Here is a 22,111-nt window from a genome sequence, read left to right as displayed (position 1 = left end):
ATTCCTGCACAAAGAGACAAAAAATTCATTACCAACTTGTCAAAATACTTTTGTAGGAAGGTGGCGGGCAAGGGAGGGGGGTTTGGTTGCCTTTTTTTAGCTGGACATTTGCAAATGATTTGGTTGTATTGATATTTCAGCTACAAATGTTTTGTTGTTATTCAACATACACATTTTCCCCTGGTTTCAAATCTCACCCAAGTAATATGCCAGTTGATTAGTTTACATGGGAGTAGTACCCAGTAGAGTGCTTTACATCAGTGCATGGGTATCAACACAACTAAAAATGTTCTCATTGACAGTAAGAAACCACTTGTAAATTATTTATTTGTATATGATATTTCAGCTTCAAATGTTTTGTTGTTATTCCTCGAACACATTTTCCCTGGTTTCAAATCTCACCCAAGTAATATGCCAGTGGATTTTTCACAGGAGTAGTACCGAGTTTAGTGCTTGAAGTCACTGGACACTATTGGTAGATGTCAAAGACCAGTCTTCTCACTTGGTGTATCTCAACATGAGTATACAATTTGTGAAAATTTGAGCTAAATTGGTCGTCGAAGTTGCAAGATATTAATGGGGAAAAAAACACCCTTGTCACCAGAGTTGTGTGCTTTCAGATGCTTGATTTCGAGACCTCAAATTCTAAATCTGAGGTCTCGAAATCAAATTCATGGAAAAATACTTTTTTTCTTGAAAACTATGCCACTTCAGAGGCAGCCGTTTCTCACAGTGGTTTATACAATCAACCTCTCCCCATTACTCGTTTCCAAGTAAGGTTTCATGCTAAATATAATTTTGAGCAATTACCAATAGTGTCCTTAACGCACGAGTATAACACAAATAATGTTGTCTCATTGAAAGTGTGAAACTTCCCTTCACTTCATATGCTGTAACTAAATATGCAAAGGACAAATTGTTCTATTCTAATACTAAATCCTTGTAGACTTCTGTAGAATAATGGCACAGACAAAAATAGCTCAAGAATGAGCCAATTCTAATTAGACTGGCTTCTTTAAATTGTTTTTGCCTCATAAACTCTGGAGATGTCCCTGATCAATCAGACTCTATTTTTATATACATCTTCTGTGGACAGAATCTACCTCCATGATTGAGTCAAGTGTTGCCTTGAAAGTAATTTATGTTCACACTTTGATATCCTACTCTTACTTTGAGCAAGACACGTTCTGCAAATAAATGTCATTCCCAACTTACTTAACCAAGTCTCCATAAAAAAAAAAGAGATTATGAAAAGGTGAAATCTACAACAGTGAGTTGTTAATGATTTCTGACTATGTTGGCTCAGCAGAGGCACGGATCAAACCTCAATAGGTTGTTGAGAAGTGTGTATAATCGGCTTTGATATAACTAATGTCGTTAGCGTTTTCTATTATTTGCACAAGAGATCCACACTAGAGCTGCCTATAAGCCACTAGGTACCTGTAAATTACCTCCATTCGCTTGTTGCGATGACAGATTAGATTGTTAGTTTTTTCCCCAAGGTGAACTCAGCTCAATGCGAAGCACTTAATGAAGCGTGCATTACAGTATGGCAAACAGAAATGTTGTCAAAGCACAGTGGAAACCTGTGTTGCCAGTAGTGTTGGCCACCTAGGACTTACGACATTGTCACTCCAGGCATGGAGGTAAACTCTACTTCATTGCTTGAGGCAACTTTTGCAGGCAACTTGGAGGCAACCAAATGCAGTAGCAGGCTTTAGAAGCAATTCGGCAGCATTTATTTGCAATTTTTCAAACAATGTCTTGCAATCCTCAAGAAAAAAATGTGACAATTCCAATGTGAACACCATCTTCTTCAAGCTAGATTACCTGAAAAGTGGTTGCTTGTAAATTGCTCTGTGTGACATGGCCCTTATATCACTTACATTAATGGTTTATTTATTCAACAATATTTTAAAAAGACACTGGCAGTAAAAAAAAATAAAAAATAAAAAAAATTAATTGCTGTCTTAAATTTAGTATGTAAGTTTAATGGTAGATAAGTATTTTGTGATGGTGGGACAGAAATATCAATATTTTGTGATGGTGGGACAGAAATATCAATATTTTGTGATGGTGGGACAGAAATATCAATATTTTGTAATGGTGGGACAGAAATGTTATAATTTTATGATGGTGGGACAGAAATATCAATATTTCACTGAAAATAATACATAGCACTGTGAGCAGTACCTGTTAGAATTTCTTTACCAATTTCTTGATTATTTATTTGTAAAAAACTGCACTTGGTTTCAAAAGAGGGAAAATGAAATATTCAAATACATAATACCAAACAACAAAATCTTTTAACAAACATTTAAAGCAATCCCTTTGCTGTTTCCTTCCATTGTTGTTACATGAATTCGAACTTTCTTCTTGGAAACCAACATTTTCAAAAAAACTTAGGTAATCATGAACAGCCTCAGTTTTTGTTGAAATTTAATCAAACAGAGTTAAACTTTCTGCACAACGTTTTTTTTAAATCAAAGTTGAGAGAAAGATGACTGATCGCATGGACGTTGTAGGCCTGATGCTCCACAGGAGGGGGGGGGGGCAACTGCCTCCATGCCCCCTGGTCATTTCTAGTTAGTGGCTAAACATTGTAAACAGTCCTTTAGCTGTCGTTGAGAAAGACTTGGCTATGGTCCAAGTATCAGGCCTTTAATTAAACTATTGGGGAGGGGGGGGTCTGTTTGGTTCATTTTTTCCCTTATTCTTTTCTATTTGGAGCAAAAATCTATTGAAACTTTTAGAGTAAACAACAGAGAGAACATTCATCATAAAATGTGGCTTAAGTTCATGGGGTTCAGGACCGCAACGCATGACGACAGGAAGCAGTTTCATAAACAAAAACACAGAATCGCTGTCCTCAAACCTTAATATTTATGAGGGAAAATGAGAAGGGGGGTAACTTTGGATTATTGGTACATGAATGAAAAGAAAAAGGTAAGAGAGAGAGAGTGCCTCAAAAGTCGAAAGTAAGAACACATGATCCCATTCCCTTTCTGCTGGACTGCTGGAACTTTTCTTTGGAATGTTTAACATTGTAAGTAATGTGCATATTTAATTGTTTGGGATTACTCTCATACTTCAGCACAATGATGAAGTCTACAGGAACATTCTTGCAGTCCAAAACAGATTGCGGGTATGTGGCCGAGGATGCAATATTTTGTGCCTGGTCTTGGCCTTGGTGCCCTTGAAAAGCATCCAATTGACTTTTTTAATGATTTTCTAATGTAAGTGCCCTTTTCAAAATGAAAATGGACTTGCACTTTCAACATATTCAACGATGAAATTCCAGCTCTGGTTTGAAGCTCATCTACTAAATCCACCCATGGAGTAATAAACTAGATCCACCTCAAGCCAGCCTCGTCTCCTCCCATAAAATTGTCTACAAGAGAGTAAGCCAAGAAAATCTATAGGATTAAAGGCAGATCATAGATGTGATAAACAAACTTTGTCTGTTTGATCAATAACTATTTATATACCATAAGTATATTCTAAACGTTCCCATAGAAGAGTGAATAACCTCTACAATTAAGCCAGTCAACCATTCAAACCTTACTTGGAAAACTCATTAAGGAAGAACACCAGTTAAAAGTAAAGGGAGTGGAAGAAAAGTGACTGATGTAACAGGCCTCAAACGAACCCTTGGCACCTACAGCCAGTGCCTTGGTGCCCTGCTGTGCCTTGCTGTGGTGCCCTTTGCCAATCTACATTTTCTCATAGAAGTGACCCTTACCACAGGAGAAATACTGTGCCCCCCCCCCCCTGCCCCTTCAAGAATGAAATCCATGGCCCGATGTGATCAGAAATTAAGACTATGTAGAGATGAATGAAATTACAGTTTCTGTAGACTGATCTTAATACAACATGTGCACTGCGCTATCTCCAATCAATCAAAGAGTCTTGAAGAAGAAATAAATAACTTTTATTTTTAGCTTTGGGATATTTTTCAGCAAAACACTTAAAAGATAATAAACTTTAAAAAAGTTTAAAGACACTGGACACTATTGGTAATTGTCAAAGACCAGTCTTCTCACTTGGTGTATCTCAACATATGCATACAATAACAAACCTGTAAAAAGTTTAGCTTGATTGGTCGTCTGAGATGCGAGATAACTTTGAAAGAAAAAAACACCCTTGTAACACACAAAGGCGTGCTTTCAGATGCTTGATTTCGAGACCTCAAATTCTAAACTTGAGGTCTCAAAAACAAATTCGTGGAAAATTACTTCTTTCTCGAAAACTACGTCACTTCAGAGGGAGACATTTCTCACAATGTTTTATACTATCAATCTGCACCCATTACTCGTTACAAAGTGAGGTTTTATGCTGATATTATTTTGAGTAATTACCAATAGTGTCCACTGCTTTTAAAAGGGAATGTTAAAAAGAATTGAAAAGAATTCTGTGGGGTTTTTTTCCCCAACTGTTTTCGGTCAGCAAGTGGACTTGAGGAACTTTCTTGTGTTTTTACTGCTTTTGGTCTTAATGTTTTTCGTGGCAGTATATCTTGTGGCCAAATAGTCAATTAAGTACCTCAATGAAAAACAATTAATTGATGACGCTGCGTATTTTTATTACTTACATACCAATACATGCACTTTTTATTGAGTATTTAGTTAGGCCTACTATGTAACAGTATTTTCCATGAAGACCCGGCAATATAAAAATTGAAACAATATGCCCCAAACATTCCATGCATAAGTGTATTATTCACTTATTTTTTGTGAGTAGACAATACAAAAATTCAAACAACGAATCTAGATGAAAAAACACTAAATAGCACTATAGGTTAAGAAAATATCAACCAGTGAATAACAGATACTAATTTAATTGCAAATATTAAAGGGATGACGCAAATGTATGCAAATTATATTTATGGATGAAATGGCAATGATATTATTTAACAAATTTTACAAAAGAACAGTTAAGTATTGATCAAAATAAAAACAGTAATAAGCTCACAGTGATCAAACTTAAAATCATTATTTATGATAATGTTATTTTAAAAGAGCAAAGCGCTCAATTTTCCTTTTAAAAACACTTTTAAAGCACTCGAGCATTCCACACATATTCTAGCACCTAAGAAATTGCAAGGCTGTTATAATAGAAGCTTTCCTTTTTTGCCACAAAAAATTTGAGAGCAGAATCAATATTGAAACAAAACTTGTATACTTTATCAAGTTATTTGTTGGTAAAAAGGAAAAATCCATCACTTTTTGTACTGTCTCCAGGAAATGGTCACATTCCAAACCTGTAATTGTGTTTAAAAAATCCATTCAAATCAATGAATGAGTTTTCAATTCTCCACAGCATTATTTTTGGCAAGTCAAGCAGGATGCTTCACAAACAAAACAAAATAGAACATCAACAACAAAAATCATCAAACTTGTCCAAACTAATTTCATTATCTGGGATTAAAAACCCAGTGGAGTGGAAAGCCAAATCAATACAAGCAAGAAGCATTGTGGCAACACTGACAAAATGCTGATAATCCGCGTATAGATCAATGGAGTATCATCAACAACACAAACACCTTCAGTTTACTGTAAGAATAGTTGTTGATTAAAGAGTGGCCATACTATTACAAAACAATGGCCGCAAGGTTGAGTGGTGGCTATAGTTGGATGCTCTTTTTTTCTGGTTTAATAACTCGTTCAATAAATTGATGTCCTTGAATGATGTTACTATAAAACTACAGGTCATTCTTCAACGACACAAGAAACCTCAGTTTATGTAAGAAGACCTGTTGATTTGTTGTGCGGCCACTCTTAAAATCAACAGGTCTTCTTACATAAACTGAGGTTTCTTGTGTGGTTGAAGAATGACCTGTAGTTTTATAGTAACATCATCCAAGGACATCAATTTACTGTTCAATAACCTGATGTCCTTTCTACAGATCATTGATGGTTAGTTTCCCACCAGGGGCCAATATAACAAAGCCTGTAAGCACAAACATTGCTAAGTACAGAATATTATTGCTAGGCAGAAACAGGTTACCAGCCAATATTACATTAAGTTTGCATTGTTGTGGCTGGTGCTACCATGACTCATTTTTTGCTTAGCAAAGAAACTTGTTAAACAGCCAATAAAGGATGATCTTAATATTTCAACTATTACCTTTTTATGGCCAAATAGACATCGTAGATACTGGTAGATACCGGTCAAAAACGACTTATCTATTATAATGACCCCTTGACGCAGTTCTCCAGCTTTGGCAAACTGAGGGCGCTATTTTCCACAACAAATAGCCGCCACTGACATCACGATTCCTTTGTCGGGCGTGTTTGTTTGACCCTGCGTTTTTCAGAAATTTGGCTTGGAGCATTCTGGAGAAAAACCCATTTTTACCATGTTTTAACGTGAGGTAAGAGACTTGTTATATTTGTTGTATGTTTCCTATGGACTGCAGCTATTAGAATACTGTAATATCTATATAGTTGAGATCATCCTTTATTGGATGTTTAAGCAGTATTTTCTGCTTTGAGAAATTCGCCGCAGATCATAGCCATCAGTATGCCCAAAATATTATTTTAGAAATACATATCTCCTTAAAAATCATGTATTAGGCTTGTGGACAAGTGAGTTGTTAACATATAAATTATTGTGAGAAACTTTGCCCTCTAAAGTATTGTCGTTTTTTAGAAAGAAGTAGTTTCTCACTAAAATATTTGAATTGAATTTTCGAGACTTCAGCTGAGTGAGGTATCAAAATAAGGATAACTTTCCGTATGGCGCCACCACCTTTTCACTCATTTTTACAAAAAGGGATATCTCATTGAGGTTAATTAGATACTGTATTTTTTAATATCGAATGAAAAAGTGGTGGCGCCATACGGAAACTTTTCCCAAAATTATAGCGTGATCGTTTGGCACTCATGTGACTGTACTCTAGTGAGGCTGCTAGTGATACTACTTCTCGATCCCCTGGGTCTGGCGTACTCCTAAAACTATGAGGTTTCGTTCTGCTGTTGTCTTGAGTCCCGTTACGGGAGACATAGCGGAACGAAACTTCATCATAGTTCTAGGAGTAGGTCTAGGGATACTCCTGCTCGCAGGGGTACGACCACAGTCTCAAAGAACAGTTTAGTTGCGTGGAAGCTGTTCCTGAGAAAAACACGACTTGTCCCAGCCATTATCTTTGTTCTTGAAAGGGAAAGGGCACTAAGGCATTTTCACTTGTTGAGAGGCAATTTCTAAGAGGAAATTGTACATTTCAATTGGAACTTTGAGATGGGAATTTTTTTTTGCACCCAACTTGAACAATAAATATAGTCAACCACACTCACAGATAGTTGCGATAACGTAACCCTCCTGCCGACGGCGTAGCCGGAGGCTCTGCCGTCGGCAGGAGGGTTACGTTATCGCAACCATAGAGTAACAGAAGAAAAGCGACATTCATTACTATGTTTCGATAACTATCAACACCAAGAGACAATAAATGAAATAACACAAAATTGCAGAAGCAAGAACAAGCTAAGAATTAAAAAATTGCAATATTATTAAGCGTCGGTGGCCGGCTCGTGACCGGCGGGCAGACGACACCTGGCTCAATAACTCATGTTCGTACCTTTTAACACAGACGACAACAATAATACAATAACGCAGACATAATAAAAACCGCAAACCCTTGTCTCTCAAAAGTAAGTCCACAGACAAACTATTGCGAGTTATCTTTCAAACGTATAGATATTTTGTTAAAACTTACAAGTCTCAAATGTTGTCTGTCCTTTCACTTTGAAATAGACCAAAATGTCGTCTGTTTTTACGTCCGTACCCGGCCCAGCATCCGTGCCATACGATCCTCGCAAAAGAAGTGAAAATTAGTTCGGCCAATCAACTTTCAGTTGTTATCACTTTTTAACCAACAGAGGGCGGCAAATACATTTTGCGGTGGTGCACAAAAACATTTTTGTTCACGACTCACGCATGACTTATGATATCATTCATGTGCAAGTACAAGTTCAATAAGTGGGTCTCCTGCCAATATTGACAACTAGCTAGACCCTAACTAATTGTCTTGCTCCATCATGATTTAATGTGGCACAAATTATAAAAGAAGTAATAAAAAAAGTTATACAAGATGTGTCCACAACTTAAATCAGCACTAGACGACGATTTACTTGCAATGTGACAAAATATTGAAACCATGCATCATTTTTTATTTGTCTACCAATCAAATCGATGTAACCAAACCGAGGCTCGAAGGCTAAATAAGAGTCCGTCCCATTTTCTGTTATAATTCGACTCACTAATCATTTTATGCGAGAAGACAAGGAAGATGGCAAAATTAGTGAATGACGAGTGTATACCGTATGTCTTCGTTACCGCAATTTGCCACGGGCCGATATTTTAAATATACAGACATTATACAGCAACAAAATTTTGTATCGATCAAACAATTAAACACAGCCACGTACACGTGAATCAAATTATAATTGCAAATATTCGTGGAAGGTTGTTTTGTGTTTAAGTTATGCCGTCCCAGCTGTTACCAATGCAAGCAAGTATTTTGTTCATATAAACAAAAACAGACGGTGTGCATTAAATTAAAAGGGAAAGTTACATTCATCTTGGGTTTCTATTCATTCATCAATGTCAAGCCGAAGTTGAAAACGTCAATCTTATGGCTTTTTCTTGGGTGGGATACTTGTGTGTGTGAAACACATGTCAACGAGGACTGCAACAAAAGAGCTGGGGGAGAAAATTTGATATTACTATTAGGTGCTCTCGCTTCGAGCTGTGCAAAACCAATAGGGATGTTGCTAGTCAAAATTCAAAAACTTAGGAAAACAAAAGGATTGTCCTCGGTTAAATCGTTGTGCGGGGATAGACAGCAATAGAAAATACATGCACCGAGGACCAAAACCAAGGAGCCCGGCGGGGAAATGGCGTAGGCCAACGGGAGTTAGTCTTCGCTTCGCTTTTGTGTACAAAACCAAATATTTATGGGGATGCTGCTAAAAAAAAAATTAAACAATGGTAGAACCAAGGGGGGTTGTCCTCCTCTCGGTTTACACTCCATCGGGTGCGGGAACACTTTCAAACCGTGACATTATAACATCATAAAAGGACAAGTGGACAGGGTGGGTATAATGTACGTATCCTTTGGATACAAAAGTGTGTACAAAACCAAAGGGAGCTAATGACAAAATATTTTGGGTTGAACAATGAAAAATTGACAAGGCGTGATATGAACCAGAGAAGTTTAACGTGCCGCCGCTGTATGTACCAACTAAACTATCATATTATTTCTATGTTGGCGGCTGCTCTATTTATTTTCAATATTTTGTGTAGGATTGCTAGTCAGAATCCATGCAACTGTGAACAGCCGTGTAGCCAGTTTACTTTACAACTTCCAAATCGAAAAACTGCTAAAATAAATAATATAATAATATTCTTAACATCTGTACAAGAAAGTTCAATCAAGCAATAAAAATAACATCACCAGTTGAGTTCTAGCCGAACACAAAGTTCCATAACAATCCCTATTACGGGATCAACTGTTTTATATGGACTCGTCTGCTTTGTTTGTTGGCTCCTCTGTTTTGTCAGTGGACTCGTCTGCTTTGTTAGTGGACTCGTCTGCTTTGTTAGTGGACTCGTCTGCTTTATCAGTGGACTCCTCTGTTTTAGCGGGCTCGTCAAATTCTGTTAGTTCTGCTTCTTCTGTCCCCCCCGTTGTCTGCGGCGGGTCGCTCGTGCCATACTCGGCCGCGTGTTTCGGGAGTTGTTGTTTCTCTTCGTCGTCGTCGTCGTCACCCGTTGCCATCTTGACGCTCCACATGACAAACAAAAACGGTGCCTTTAATAGGAATGTCACACCTTTTAGTATACAGTCGAGACATGGTGCACAGCACGGGCAACAACATTTCACTGCAATCAGACAACAAAGCACAAGTACCAAGTTTTAATAGGTGTACAAAGTCCTAGTTAGCTTACGTGTACAACTTTTAAAGGCAGTGGACACTATTGGTAATAACTCGAAATAAAGCATCTGAAAGCACACAACTTCGTGTGACCATGGTGGCGCGACAAGGGTGTTTTTTCTTTCATTGATATCTTTTGAAATACACCAACTGGAAAGACTAGTCTTACCAACGGCATGATATTTATTTGGGGCCTTATATTTTAAAGCCTAAAAAAAGATGTGGCTTAAAATGGGCGCAGCTTGAGGCACTTGGAATTATTCTGGCCTGACTCTTATTTTGAGCTTTATTATATCACTGGATGGTCATCTTTTCGCTGTATGTTGAAATTGTCTTGTGGTATAGGCCCCACCCTAAAACGACCACATCGTTTAATGCGCCACTTGGCACCCGTGAGTAGATTTCGAAACGAAACTGCTTTCAAGAATGCACTGTTCTACACACCGGGTACTTTATTATTAAAAGCAAAATATTGTAATTTTTAATATCCATGTCAATGATCACTTTTCTGATAGGCTCTCAAAGGTCACTTTTTTCAATAATAATAATAAAACAGGTTTTCTATAAACAAAGTCTCGACCAAAATTACCAAAAGGGAATATTTTGTTATTCAAAAAGCTTCGAACAAAACTCACAAGGGCAAATGATAATCGCCACGAGAATGGCGACCAAACTGATGACGAGTAGGAATGGCAGGCATAAAATGGCCACCACCAGCCTGCATGTATACTTGCAGCAATGGGCCCAACTGTCACAGCATTTGCAATGACACATTGTGGTGAACTTTCGAGTTTAGTAGACAGGTTGAATCAAACTCAGCGCAACATTCCTGGGTGTGGAGCAATCAATGATATCAGTCGATAAATGCAGCCGTATTATGTTAAAGTTGATTGCAACAGATTCTAACAATTGAAATTGTATTGTAATGTAGGCCTAATAATAAAATTGTCTTTCCCCCCAGACTGCTATACATACACCCGAGACCAACCCGTCAAAACAACCCACTCACCAGACAACCCTACCATTTTAATTTTAATACCAATTTGGTACAATTTAAAATAATGATAAGACCGTAATTGAAAAAAAAAATGAAGAAAACAAATCTTCATATAATTAGTTTACGAGTATTATTAATTGAAACTGGTTCGACATCATTGAAAAAAAGAGGACAAATTCGTTGGATGATGATTTATCAATACAAACTAACAACACCAGATTCAATAAACCACCTTAATTGATCAAGTTACATTTAATCCCAGGGTATGCAAAATATTCAATATTAAATTATAACCAGAAAGCATTGTTTCAAAAGTTATCAAACCAATCAATGCTTACGAGATCAACTGTTTGCTCAAAAGTTTAAACAACTTACCTTGAATCCCCGCTCCACCAAATACAGCGTTTCTTTTATTCTGAAATCATTTTGAGTTAGTGTTCTATGTCAAGGGTTTGTACCATGATGGCACGCAGAAAGCTACACCTGGTACGTTAAACACTCGCTGACAGGGCAGTGACATAATTTATTGTAAATGATGGTACATACTTCGCCATATGCTGATATTAATAACTACGAGGCAGGGACCTTGTATATTTTATGCAAATGGAAAGCCAACCGTTTCTGGTGGTGCTGGTATACAAAGGTATACAAAGGTGGGGTTGACTATGACACGACCAGGGACTACAAATTTGTGGAGTTGAAAACAACAAACCGTTAAAAATAATGATTAAAAAATACCCTGTATTTTGTTTGGTTTGCCCAATCCATAAAGCTGCTTATAAGCAGAAAATGTTGCTTAAACATTTTTTTCTAAGCGAACATAAACAGGATACCACTCGCAGACTGTACATTTGACATAGTATTCTTATTCTGGTAAGCATAATTTTGTTGTGCTTAGCTCCTTTATTCTCTATGAAATTTGGTCCTGTTTTGAGGTGCGAGTTCATTTTGAGAGGTGGGCGGGGCTGGGAGGGGAATGGGGCTGGTTAAGCTGGTTTGAACTCCAGTCTCGCCGTTTGCGATTGATTAAGTTAGTTTATTGGATCAGTAGGGTTGTCTGTTTATTTGTTTGTATTGTTTTAGTTGTAAAATTTTGTTTCAGCCGGGATGAAGGCATAGTTTATAAAATGACCAATTTGGCCTGGCCTTAGCAAGATCTACACTCATGGCGGCAGTTACAAAATATTTCAACAACCCGAACATTTGCCCACCACCTCGATTCCAAGTTCATTATTAATTTAATGAACTTGCCATTAAAATATCTTTTAAAACCACGAAGTTGACTTCATCGTAGCGTAACTGTGACCTTCCCTGAACGATTGAGTGCCACGCCCCCCCCCCTGGCGCGCCATCTACGACGAACGAAGGAAGATTACGCTGCAGCGCGATGGTACTACGATAAGCAAAACACGGCATTACTGATACGATCAGCTGCAGCGTACCAGCGTAAAATGCTGGCCTTTAAATCTGACGTCATCGATTGTTTTGATTCTGATAGTCTGGTTCTAACCCGCGAAGCTCAACTACGTAGTATTGCGTTGACAAAACATTGAGGTACCAGACATAGTGGAGGGAGATTTCGCGCATTTACGATTTTTAGTCCTTTTGGAGCAGACGATTTCCTAGATAAAGTTTGATTGTCATACAATAATCAATATACTAAAAAGGTAGGCAGTTTCGTATTCAACATGTGTAGTGTCCCGTTAACTTTGATAGATTCGGAGCGAGTATTTGGTTGTTTTTAAAATTAGTTAACACTACAGTCACTGCGTGATGTGGTGGTACGCGACTTGACCGACGACACTAAACCGATTGCTACTTTCCAATACAAGGCCACGTACGTGGGTTACCCAAAATAAGTTTATGCTTAAAAGTTAAAATGCTGTTGTAATAAAGAAAGGATTAAAGATTGTGCTAAATTTTGGTTTGGTTATACTAACTAAGCAACATGCTAACCCTAATAGGGTTAGCATGTTGCTTAGTTAGTATAACCAACCAAAATTTAGAGGGTTAGCATGTTGCTTAGTTAGTATAACCAAACCAAAATTTAGCACAATCTTTAATCCTTTCTCCTGCTGTGTCAGATTTGGTACTATTTAAACTCATCAACATTAAGCTTATTTTCAAATTAAATAATAAAAGATCGCTATTTCAGTATTTTAACACCTTTCCCTGCTTATTGAATGACACACATACATATAACAACATACATTATGGCATAATATACTAGCTTTTTAATACATCATCTTGGCCCTGTGGCCAAAGGATTGGCTATCGAAAGAGTGGAGCATTAATTAAAAGTTTACTTTTATTAAAGTGTCCTGCTTTATTAGGGACCCCCTTTTTACTTGCAAATACAGCTAGCTTTTGGTCTGCTCATTCATGATGGTAAATGCAGTTAAACCCAGTAACTGGGGGTTGTACTCCTTTTAAAAAGTTGACACCTACGAACCACAGAAGTTTTTTTTTTTTTAAGTACAGCACCACAATATAAACAGCTAAAAAATTTTTCAAACATAAATACGAGTCATTGTATAAAATGTAAAATAACCACACATACATTTGGTATCTTTACCTCGGCAGCATCAACATACAAAGACGCTCCCATGACGATTCAAGATGGGGCGAATCTTTCTGGATCACATGGGAGGTTCACGCCTCTTCTCCTGCGCCAACTGCGATAGCAACCTCACCAACAGGACTGAGCTCATCTCCACCAGGTTCACCGGATCAACGGGGCGAGCGTACCTATTCAACAAGGTGGTCAATCTGTCCTACAGCGATGTCCAGGATCGCATGATGATCACCGGACGCCACATGGTCCGCGATGTCTTCTGTAAAAACTGTGACACCAAGCTTGGTTGGATGTACGAGTTTGCCACGGAGGACAACCAGCGGTACAAGGAAGGACGTATTATTCTGGAGAGGGCGCTCATCATTGAGAGTGACGGATTCGAAGAGCGGGGCGTTGGGACTGATAATTAAGCCGGACAAACTTGGGTCATGATGGATTGTTGTCAACTTAAGTTTGAGATCTCGAGTGGTGTATAGTACAGTTTTATAAGCTTTCAAGACAAACTAGCACAGGGAATGGGGACAGGGAATGGGGACAGGGGTGGTTGGTTACGGTTTGTGTTTTTTGCCACATTTTGTTTTAAAAGAAAGGGCAATTAATAAAGCTTCTTCTAATCAATGGCATGTTCAAATCCTGTAGTTAGCAGAGTGGGTACTGCAAACATTTAGTACAGTTTAAAGTGTATCTTGGATTTAGATTTCACCCTTGCACTGATGTGTGGTTGTAAGCATTTTAAATGCTTTTCCAAGTCAATCCATAAGATGCTTTTGTTAGTTTTCTACCCACAAAGCTTGTACAACTCGTATAATTATAGCAGCTGATACCGCAAAAGTTTTAAGTGATGTAATAAATCCATTAGGGATACAAAATATTTTTTTGATTTAACACCAACACTGACTTGTGAAACGCACTGTATACAGAAATACTGGCTGCTCCAGTTGATTGCATCATGATTAAGCTTGGGCGATATCACGATATTATCGAATATTAATTTAATTTGGAAACGATTTCGATATCGGATGGATTTGTTTTTAATCGAAATATCGATAATTGATAAATATCGCGATGTATTTGCTAGCTGAGACATCTTGCACCCCATAGGTTTGGAGTAAAACCAGACAAATAGGTCATTAGAACACCTCTCTTGTGCTATGACTGTCTCTTCTACAAATTTCACTTGGAGTTTGAAGACTGATGATGTCAAATTTAATTAATCGCGATTATATCGAATATCGCGATATATTGTCGGCGTCGGCGATATATCGTGAATAAAATAAATCGATATCATTTCTACAATTGACCTATTTTGCACAACTTTTTTATGTTTCAAGTGAAAGATGGAAACCCTACAGACTTTATATGATTCTTAGTCCGATTGTAAACAGTAGTATAATGGTTGAGTTTCAAATTTAGCCTGAAGGAAGAGAACATTCTTTTTAAGTGAAATTTTCCTCACAAAAAAATTGTCTTCTTAAGGTTGAAAGACAAATTTGTCAAGAGTTTGTTGATGTTCATTATCCTGGCATTGAGCCAAGTTCAAATTTAAATGTTTGCTGTTTGGGCACATATAAAAGTTGCTTTGTCAATCTGTGAAAGGTTCTGGACCCATGGATCTGCTTCCCGCAGAATTCAGTCACTTAAAGTGCCATTTAAACACTGGGATTTTGTGAGTCGTAAGCGCAGAATTCTGCGGTAATCAAAGGCCATGAAATTGGACCCAGATCTTATGCAGCAAAACTTTACGCAAGTGTTGGGTTTTCAATTGTCGTGTAAATACAGATTGTAAATACAAATGAATTGCTACTATTTTGTTAGGTGGTGGTAGGCTTGTAATGTAAATAATACTCTGTTCATGTTAAATTCTATCGGGATTAGAGATAATATTTTAAAGAAATCAAAATCATAACAACTTTAGTTGTTATTTGAGCATATATTTAATTGTCATATCAAGTTTACGATTCAAACATTGAATTTACTTTGCTTAGTAAAAGAATAGTTTTATGTTTGTTTAAGTTTTGTGTAAAAAAAACAAAAACAAATGATGCCTCACTTTCAAACTAGGATCTAATTGTGATGTTATTCATAAAGATCTATGAAATACTTATTTCATGCTTAGTTTGTAAGTGTAACTATTTCTTGAATGAAAACATGGGCATCATACCAATATCCAAATATTGGTTACATGCACACAAACTCAATACAGGAATGGCATCCTGTGTTATATACTGATAAAAAAAGATCATACTAAAATGTAGTTTACTAATGGCACATTGTTTGGCATTTACTGTATGTACATATATGTAAATGAGTTGACTTTACAAACATGAACCCCAGATCAAAACTGGTCTATTGTACTCTGATAATTGTACAACGCACTCTGACAATTGAACCAACGCAGTAGAAAATGCAAAAATAAACTGTTTTGATTATCTTCATTGGATCCATCCACATTTCCCGCTTATGCACAAAAACAATAAAAATGTTGAAAAGAAAAAAAGGTAAAGAAAAACTGAGAAGGCATCTGGATGAGTTTGCAACTTTACAAAGTAGGATAACTGACAACTGCTGGACAACTATATATTATCGGAAAGCTTACTCAGTTATCCTAGTAAAGATTTGTCTGAAATATTTTCTGTGTTAAATATTGAACAGGTTGAAGTTTAAAAACATCTTGTTATGTTTTGTATGCTTGCAAATGGCCTTAAACTATTTTAAATATGCAAAGTTGAAAGGAGTTCAAGCTTCTCAACATACGATGTCCAAATCTCCTTGAAAAGTTTCTTGAAAATGTTTCTCCAGATCGAAAAGTAGATTTAACATCTGCTGATGTAATTTTGTTTAAAGAAGTAAGCAACATGTTTGGAATCCATACACTGATATCAGACCAACTGGTCAATCTTTAATTTTTAAAAGTTAACTTCCAAAAAGAAAATGCAAGTATTTGGAAACAAAGTTGATGTTTGCTGGGTTTTTTCCTTTAAGCATTGTTTGCAAATACAAGTATCTAATTTTACAGAGTTAGTCCTGCTGTAAATAAGTTAGCAAGATGAGGAATTTGGCATGTACATTTGCTTTGCTAATAAAGAGTATAAAGTACACAATGTGTTCTAGTGTGTTCTTAATGTAGTTGACAAGACCTATAAATCTAAGACAAATGTTATAAACTGATACTTGGAGGGTTTAGACCAAGAAGGAGAAAAACAACTCTGGTTGGTAGAATTAACACCAACAAAACACTGTTAAAAAGGCATTTATGTTTCGTTGATCTAATCTAAAAGGGGGGGGGGCTGTTTGACTACAATGGTGACTATATTGTATCAAAAAATTCTTATTATTACCATCAGGTTTTCTCATATCAATAGAATTGAAAATAGAAGCTAAATTATTATTATGGAAAATGACCAAGTCAGCAGCACGATTGATAATTTTCCATAAAACCCCTCAAAACAAACAAACAAACAAACAAACAAACAAACAAACAAACAAACAAACAAACATATAAACAAGCAAACACAAAATACTTCTAATGATAATAACACAAAACAACTTAACATTTACCAATATATATCTAAAAGTCTACTTTAGTATAACCCAGGGCGGATCAAGGCGGTGGCCAACTGGGGCTATATGACCCCCTCCCCCGAACCCCACGCCTAAAAGGCTTTGCACTCAGCGCTTGCATACTCCATAGGACAGATTTTGCCCCAAACAAATTTGGGTCTGGATCTGCCCTTGAATTGTAACATGGTTTTCATAAGTGGAACATCAGATTGCCACAATACACCCTGCCAGAAACAGCCAGTGGGGGAAAAACAGACAGGGCAGAGATGGGCAATTTGCATCACTTTGTACCTCGTTTACCATTGTAGCACAAGACAGGCAAGACAAATCCATAGACAACGCCTTTGCGACATGGTGCAATATTATAGCTAAATATGGGAAGCAGAACTGCTGTATTTTTCCGTATTCCACGAGCACGCGTGTGATAACGAATTCTTCAAGCAAATGCATGAGACAATCAGCATGTGACGCAAACACGCCACTTTGAATATTATATTAACTCCTTGTTGCTATGGATCGACCAATCAAAACCAAATATTCACGCCTAATTGAAGATAATATATTATGCATTGTTGTCATCCAGCCGCCATCTTAGAGGTAAAATGATGACGAAACAATACAAAAAAAACACAGATTTGTATTCGCTGCGCACAGGTTTGGCCAATAAACGGCCACTTTTTTACCTCTAGGTGAGGGCGCCCTACTCTTATGACATCATGTGCATAAGGTATACACATTAGATCAGAAACTATTCTCACCTGAAGGATTCCTTATCAATACCCAGTTTCTTAAGATCTATGTTTCCCTCTAAGGAAAGATATCTGATCTCACACTGAGGCAGAGCGGTCCCAAGGGTTTTCAGTATGCTGTCCATGTCTTTGATGCCAGGCAAGTCACACAGGAAGAGATGCTTGAGGTTTCTGTCAAAAAAAACAACCAATTGTCACCCCTGAATTATTATTTCAGCTTTCTGGTAATAGAATCAAAGGACCCCAGCAAACCAAAGCAACTAGGACTGTGACCCGTAGGCCTGAAGATATAGCCGTTCAGAGAAGATGTTGAATTTAGCAATATCATTAAAAGTTATTGTTTCAGCTAATGAAACCAAGGATGTCTCAAAATTGAACTTGATCACTGGAACTCGAAAGCCTAAGCAAACTTGTAAACACGGGTGATTGCAATATGAACCAGAAACTTTCATGATAAGTGCACCACCAATCCTAGTATACAGGATTACACGTATGGCTTAATGTTCCATCCGGAGGACAAAGCAATTATAATTAAGCATCTTGCTCAAAAGAGCAACAACCACGACTTGAAACACCAGAGCTTGACTCTGATGTCACGGTCTCAGCTACCGGGCGTACAAAACTATTCAGGTGATGCAACTGAGCATTTCAGCACAATGTAGTCGACGAAATTCTCAGAAATTCGAGAGTGCTCAACTATCCGGGTGACATAACAGGGCATATTTAGCACGCTGTAGTTGTTGGCATGGTCTCCAGTAATCTGATCGTATATCCTGGTGATAAAATAGTCAGACATTACCGCCCGAAATGTTCTCTCTTTGACCTAAAATTGATCTTTTCTGATTCTTTTGTGTTCAGTCACATTCTGGAGGCCCATCTTTGTTTGGGGCAAGAAAGGGTTAACCAAGCAATAAGAAGCCCAATATAATCCCCAAATTTCTGTTTGTCTCTAAAAAAGGCAGGTTTAATGGTTGTTTGAAAACTTACATCAGTTTGTGTAAGGACACCACTCCAGCATCTGTCACATCACCACAGCTGCTCAACTGTAGTTCTTCTAAGGAGTCTTTGAGAATGTCAAGACGACCCAGGCAAGTGTTCTTAAGGTAGGTGCAGTGATGTAACTTCAATGATCTTAGATGGTTTACACCAACTGTATAAAACATTAGTTTAATAGATAAGAGCAAATAATTTCAAATGTTAAATCTTAAGTCCTGATTTCCTCGTCATCACTGCCATTGAATGATGAGTGATGATTTTTGTGACTAAGACGGGACCTAAAAAGTGTTAATGGCGCTGGGCACGTTTGGTAATTGTTAAAGACCAGTATTCTTACCTGGTGTATCCCAACATGCATAAAATAACAAATCTGTGAACATTTAGGCTCGATTGGTCATCGAAGATACAAGAAAACAATGAATGAAAAAAACCTTGATGCACAATCTTGTGTGCTTTCAGTCGGATACCTAAAAAAGGCTTCAGGCCTGAAGTCTTTCTCAGATGCACACATTTTAATGAGAAATTACCTTTACCAAAAACTACCTTACTTCAGCAGGAATCATTTCTCACAATGGTTTTTTGCACATTTTTTGTAAATTTTTATGCTAATATATTTTGAGTAGTTACCAAATGTGTCCAGTCCCTAGTAGCGAAATACTCACTGAAGTAATCAAAACCAACATGCATGATGGACGAGTCAGTAGCATCGACCTCTTCAATGAAGAACTGCCCTGAAGTGCCTCTGGGCAAGCAGTTATAGTCTGTACTCCATTTATCCATATTCTTGAATTTGACGACGGCCCCACAGCGTACCAACCATTCTGCTGCTGCCTGATCTGGCCCAAGTTCTTTAATCCTCGAGTAATCCACCCTAACGAGAGATAAAGAGTAATAACATGAAAAATCAAAGGTTTGATTGTTTGGTATCTAATAGTTAATTTTTTTATTCATGGTTGGTTATAAGAGCAGGGATGCCACAAGTTTGTATGACAAGGGCTATTCTTGGTAAATCTTGGAGCTTAAAGATTCTGGACACTATTGGTAGTTGTTAAAGACCAGTCTTCTCACTTGGTGTATCTCAACATATGCATAAAATAACAAACCTGTGAAAATTTGAACTCAATCGGTCGTCAAAGTTGCGAGATACTTAATGAAAGAAAAAAACATCCTTGTCATGGCGAAGTTGTTTGCTTTCAGATACTTGATTTCGAGACCTCAAATTCTAAATCTGAGGTCTCAAAATCAAATTCGTGGAAAATTAATTCTTTCTCGAAAACTACATTACTTTAGAGGGAGCCGTTTCTCACAATGTTTTATACTATCAACCTCTCCCCATCACTTGTTACCAAGTAAGGTTTTATGCTAATAATTATTTTGAGTAATTACCAATAGTGTCCACTGCCTTTAAGTCATAGGTGAAGCTTCATTCTGCTACAATGTAAGAACTAACATAATAGAAATAACATAAAGTTACATTTTACAGGATTGTTTAACTTGAACGACTTGCAGTCACAGGTTTTAAATACTGCCCTCACTTGACCAGTCCAGTGCAATGTTGAGCTTTGCTACTTTAGTAGGTAAGGAGACTGCAGCCGATTTCACGAATTGCTAGGATTAATCCTATCTCGAGTTAGGACGAGTAACCCGTCCTGGCTTAGGATTAATCTTAATGTCTGCATGCTACAGTGCAGGGCTGGGACTTGTCCTAAGTCCTAAGATTAATCTTAAGTTAGGAAGAGTTTGGTGAAATCGACGGCTGGTTCCCTCTCTTTATCTGCAAGGATTTTTCAGAACCAGTGATTTCATTGGATACAATGATTTTGGATATGGGTTTTGATTGGTCCGAGCTATAAAACGGGATACTGCAAACAACTGCTAGATAATCCCGCTCTAGTAAATTTGTATTTGTTAAACCCCAAATAATGTACAACTAACTTACTTATTGAATACAAAATTGATCATTCCCCATAGATTCCTTACACCTTGTCTCCCACAATGTTGCATTATTCTTCTTCTAGTTTGACTGCAGGCCAAACATCTTTTCTGTAATGAAACAACAATATCAATTACTTTTATGCAATAAAAAGTTCACTACCATAACAAAACATGGACATATAGAGTTAAGACGACTGTAGCCCTCCTCCCCATCGGAGGCAAGCCTCTGGACTGTCAGGCCAGAAATAAGGTAACACTTTATACAGGATCAGAGCCCCATAAATAGTGCCGATACTCCGTACAATCATCATTGAGGGAGTCCAATCAGCACTACATGTATGGGGTTAACTACACCCAGCTACTGTGGCACTGTACTCCTTTCTTTACAAACGTAATTCCAAAAGTTTTGCATGTAAACAAATATTAGGAGTACAGCGCCCCAGTAACTGGGTCTACCCCTACGTCTCTCCAAAAACAGGTGAAATCATTTTCTGAACAGGAAACCCAAGTTTTTATGACTAGATTTTCCCCCTAGTTGTCACTTGTATTGTAGCTCATTTGTGGAGAACACTTTTCTCAAAAATTTGTGCACCCGGTTACGTCCGATTTGTGTACGTGGTCACGTCCGATATTGCTAGCCACTCTTGCTTGGATTATTTGGATAATCTCACTCTTTTTTTAATAATACAAAAACAAAAGGATATCTCATCATTGAGGTAAATGAGATACTATTCATATTGAATGAAAAACTCGTGGCCTGATGCGGAAACTTTTTAGATTTTGTGTACCCTTCCAAATGTTTCATACGATTCCGTTTCATATTGTTTGCGTACGTTGCATGTCGTCTGCTCCTGCACAATAGAGAAAGTGCAGTGGCCATGGACATGGTATAAAATACGGAGCGGTGCCCGGTGGGCAAACATTTCTAAATTCTAATTTTCCAGCAACGCAAACCATGCTCAAACGAGCTGTAAACTTAACAGAAATTGTAAAAAAGACATGTAAGAAGGGCTGGCAAGTATGGTGTTTGTTTCGATTGTACAAACAAGTGAAATAAGTCGGCCATGAAAAGATATTATAGTGTTCATTTTCTGACAACTCGACACAGTACTTACCAGAATGGTGGCTGCCATGTTTGGATTAAACCATTATTATGCAGGTGAAAAGTTATTGGAACTGTACACCAAAATATTATTAAATCTTAAATAATTAAACAATACGTTCAAAGAAAGGTATTTGACAGGCAATTATTGTAGTCAAGTACACTTTATATGCTATGTTTTTACTTATATATTTGTTTTTCTTTTTAGTTATTAAAACCTGTTTTGACAAGTACCCCTCCACCAATATGGAGCAGTCTCGA

The 22,111-nt window shown here is 37.4% G+C and overlaps 3 protein-coding genes across 3 annotated transcripts; 1 reads left to right on the top strand and 2 right to left on the bottom strand.

Moving 5' to 3' along the window:
- Positions 1-8,978: 8,978 nt before the first annotated feature.
- Positions 8,979-11,463, bottom strand: LOC117292536. Its single transcript, XM_033774625.1, has 3 exons — positions 11,308-11,463; positions 10,571-10,764; positions 8,979-9,882 (listed from the first exon to the last, which is right to left on the bottom strand). The coding sequence occupies exons 2-3, from the start codon at positions 10,707-10,709 to the stop codon at positions 9,515-9,517; spliced, it is 507 nt and encodes a 168-aa protein (XP_033630516.1). The 5' UTR covers positions 10,710-10,764; positions 11,308-11,463; the 3' UTR covers positions 8,979-9,514.
- A 1,032-nt stretch (positions 11,464-12,495) lies between these two features.
- Positions 12,496-14,533, top strand: LOC117293609 (protein yippee-like 5). The gene is made up of 2 exons (XM_033775969.1): positions 12,496-12,599; positions 13,516-14,533. The coding sequence occupies exon 2, from the start codon at positions 13,552-13,554 to the stop codon at positions 13,915-13,917; it is 366 nt and encodes a 121-aa protein (XP_033631860.1). The 5' UTR covers positions 12,496-12,599; positions 13,516-13,551; the 3' UTR covers positions 13,918-14,533.
- A 1,399-nt stretch (positions 14,534-15,932) lies between these two features.
- LOC117295803 (ATP synthase subunit s, mitochondrial-like) lies at positions 15,933-21,589 on the bottom strand. Its single transcript, XM_033778568.1, has 5 exons — positions 21,537-21,589; positions 20,753-20,856; positions 19,476-19,684; positions 18,805-18,967; positions 15,933-17,988 (listed from the first exon to the last, which is right to left on the bottom strand). The coding sequence occupies exons 2-5, from the start codon at positions 20,815-20,817 to the stop codon at positions 17,823-17,825; spliced, it is 603 nt and encodes a 200-aa protein (XP_033634459.1). The 5' UTR covers positions 20,818-20,856; positions 21,537-21,589; the 3' UTR covers positions 15,933-17,822.
- Between the last annotated feature and the right edge of the window lie 522 nt (positions 21,590-22,111).

Source organism: Asterias rubens, chromosome 1 (genome assembly GCF_902459465.1).
Source record: "Asterias rubens chromosome 1, eAstRub1.3, whole genome shotgun sequence".
Classification (NCBI taxonomy): Eukaryota; Metazoa; Echinodermata; class Asteroidea; order Forcipulatida; family Asteriidae; genus Asterias; species Asterias rubens.
Note: the sequence above shows the minus strand (reverse complement) of the source record. Positions and strands in the feature narration are given on the sequence as shown.

Excerpts from the sequence above, each read along its gene's own strand:
- LOC117292536 (XM_033774625.1), bottom strand. The coding sequence starts at position 10,709 with ATGTGTCATTGCAAATGCTGTGACAGTTGGGCCCATTGCTGCAAGTAT. Across the intron at positions 9,883-10,570 it reads GGCGATTATCATTTGCCCTT|TGAAATGTTGTTGCCCGTGC; the intron begins GTGAGTTTTGTT and ends GTCTGATTGCAG.
- LOC117293609 (XM_033775969.1), top strand. The coding sequence starts at position 13,552 with ATGGGGCGAATCTTTCTGGATCACATGGGAGGTTCACGCCTCTTCTCC.
- LOC117295803 (XM_033778568.1), bottom strand. The coding sequence starts at position 20,817 with ATGCAACATTGTGGGAGACAAGGTGTAAGGAATCTATGGGGAATGATC. Across the intron at positions 19,685-20,752 it reads ATCAATTTTGTATTCAATAA|GGTGGATTACTCGAGGATTA; the intron begins GTAAGTTAGTTG and ends ATCTCTCGTTAG. Across the intron at positions 18,968-19,475 it reads TGTTGGTTTTGATTACTTCA|TTGGTGTAAACCATCTAAGA; the intron begins GTGAGTATTTCG and ends TGTTTTATACAG.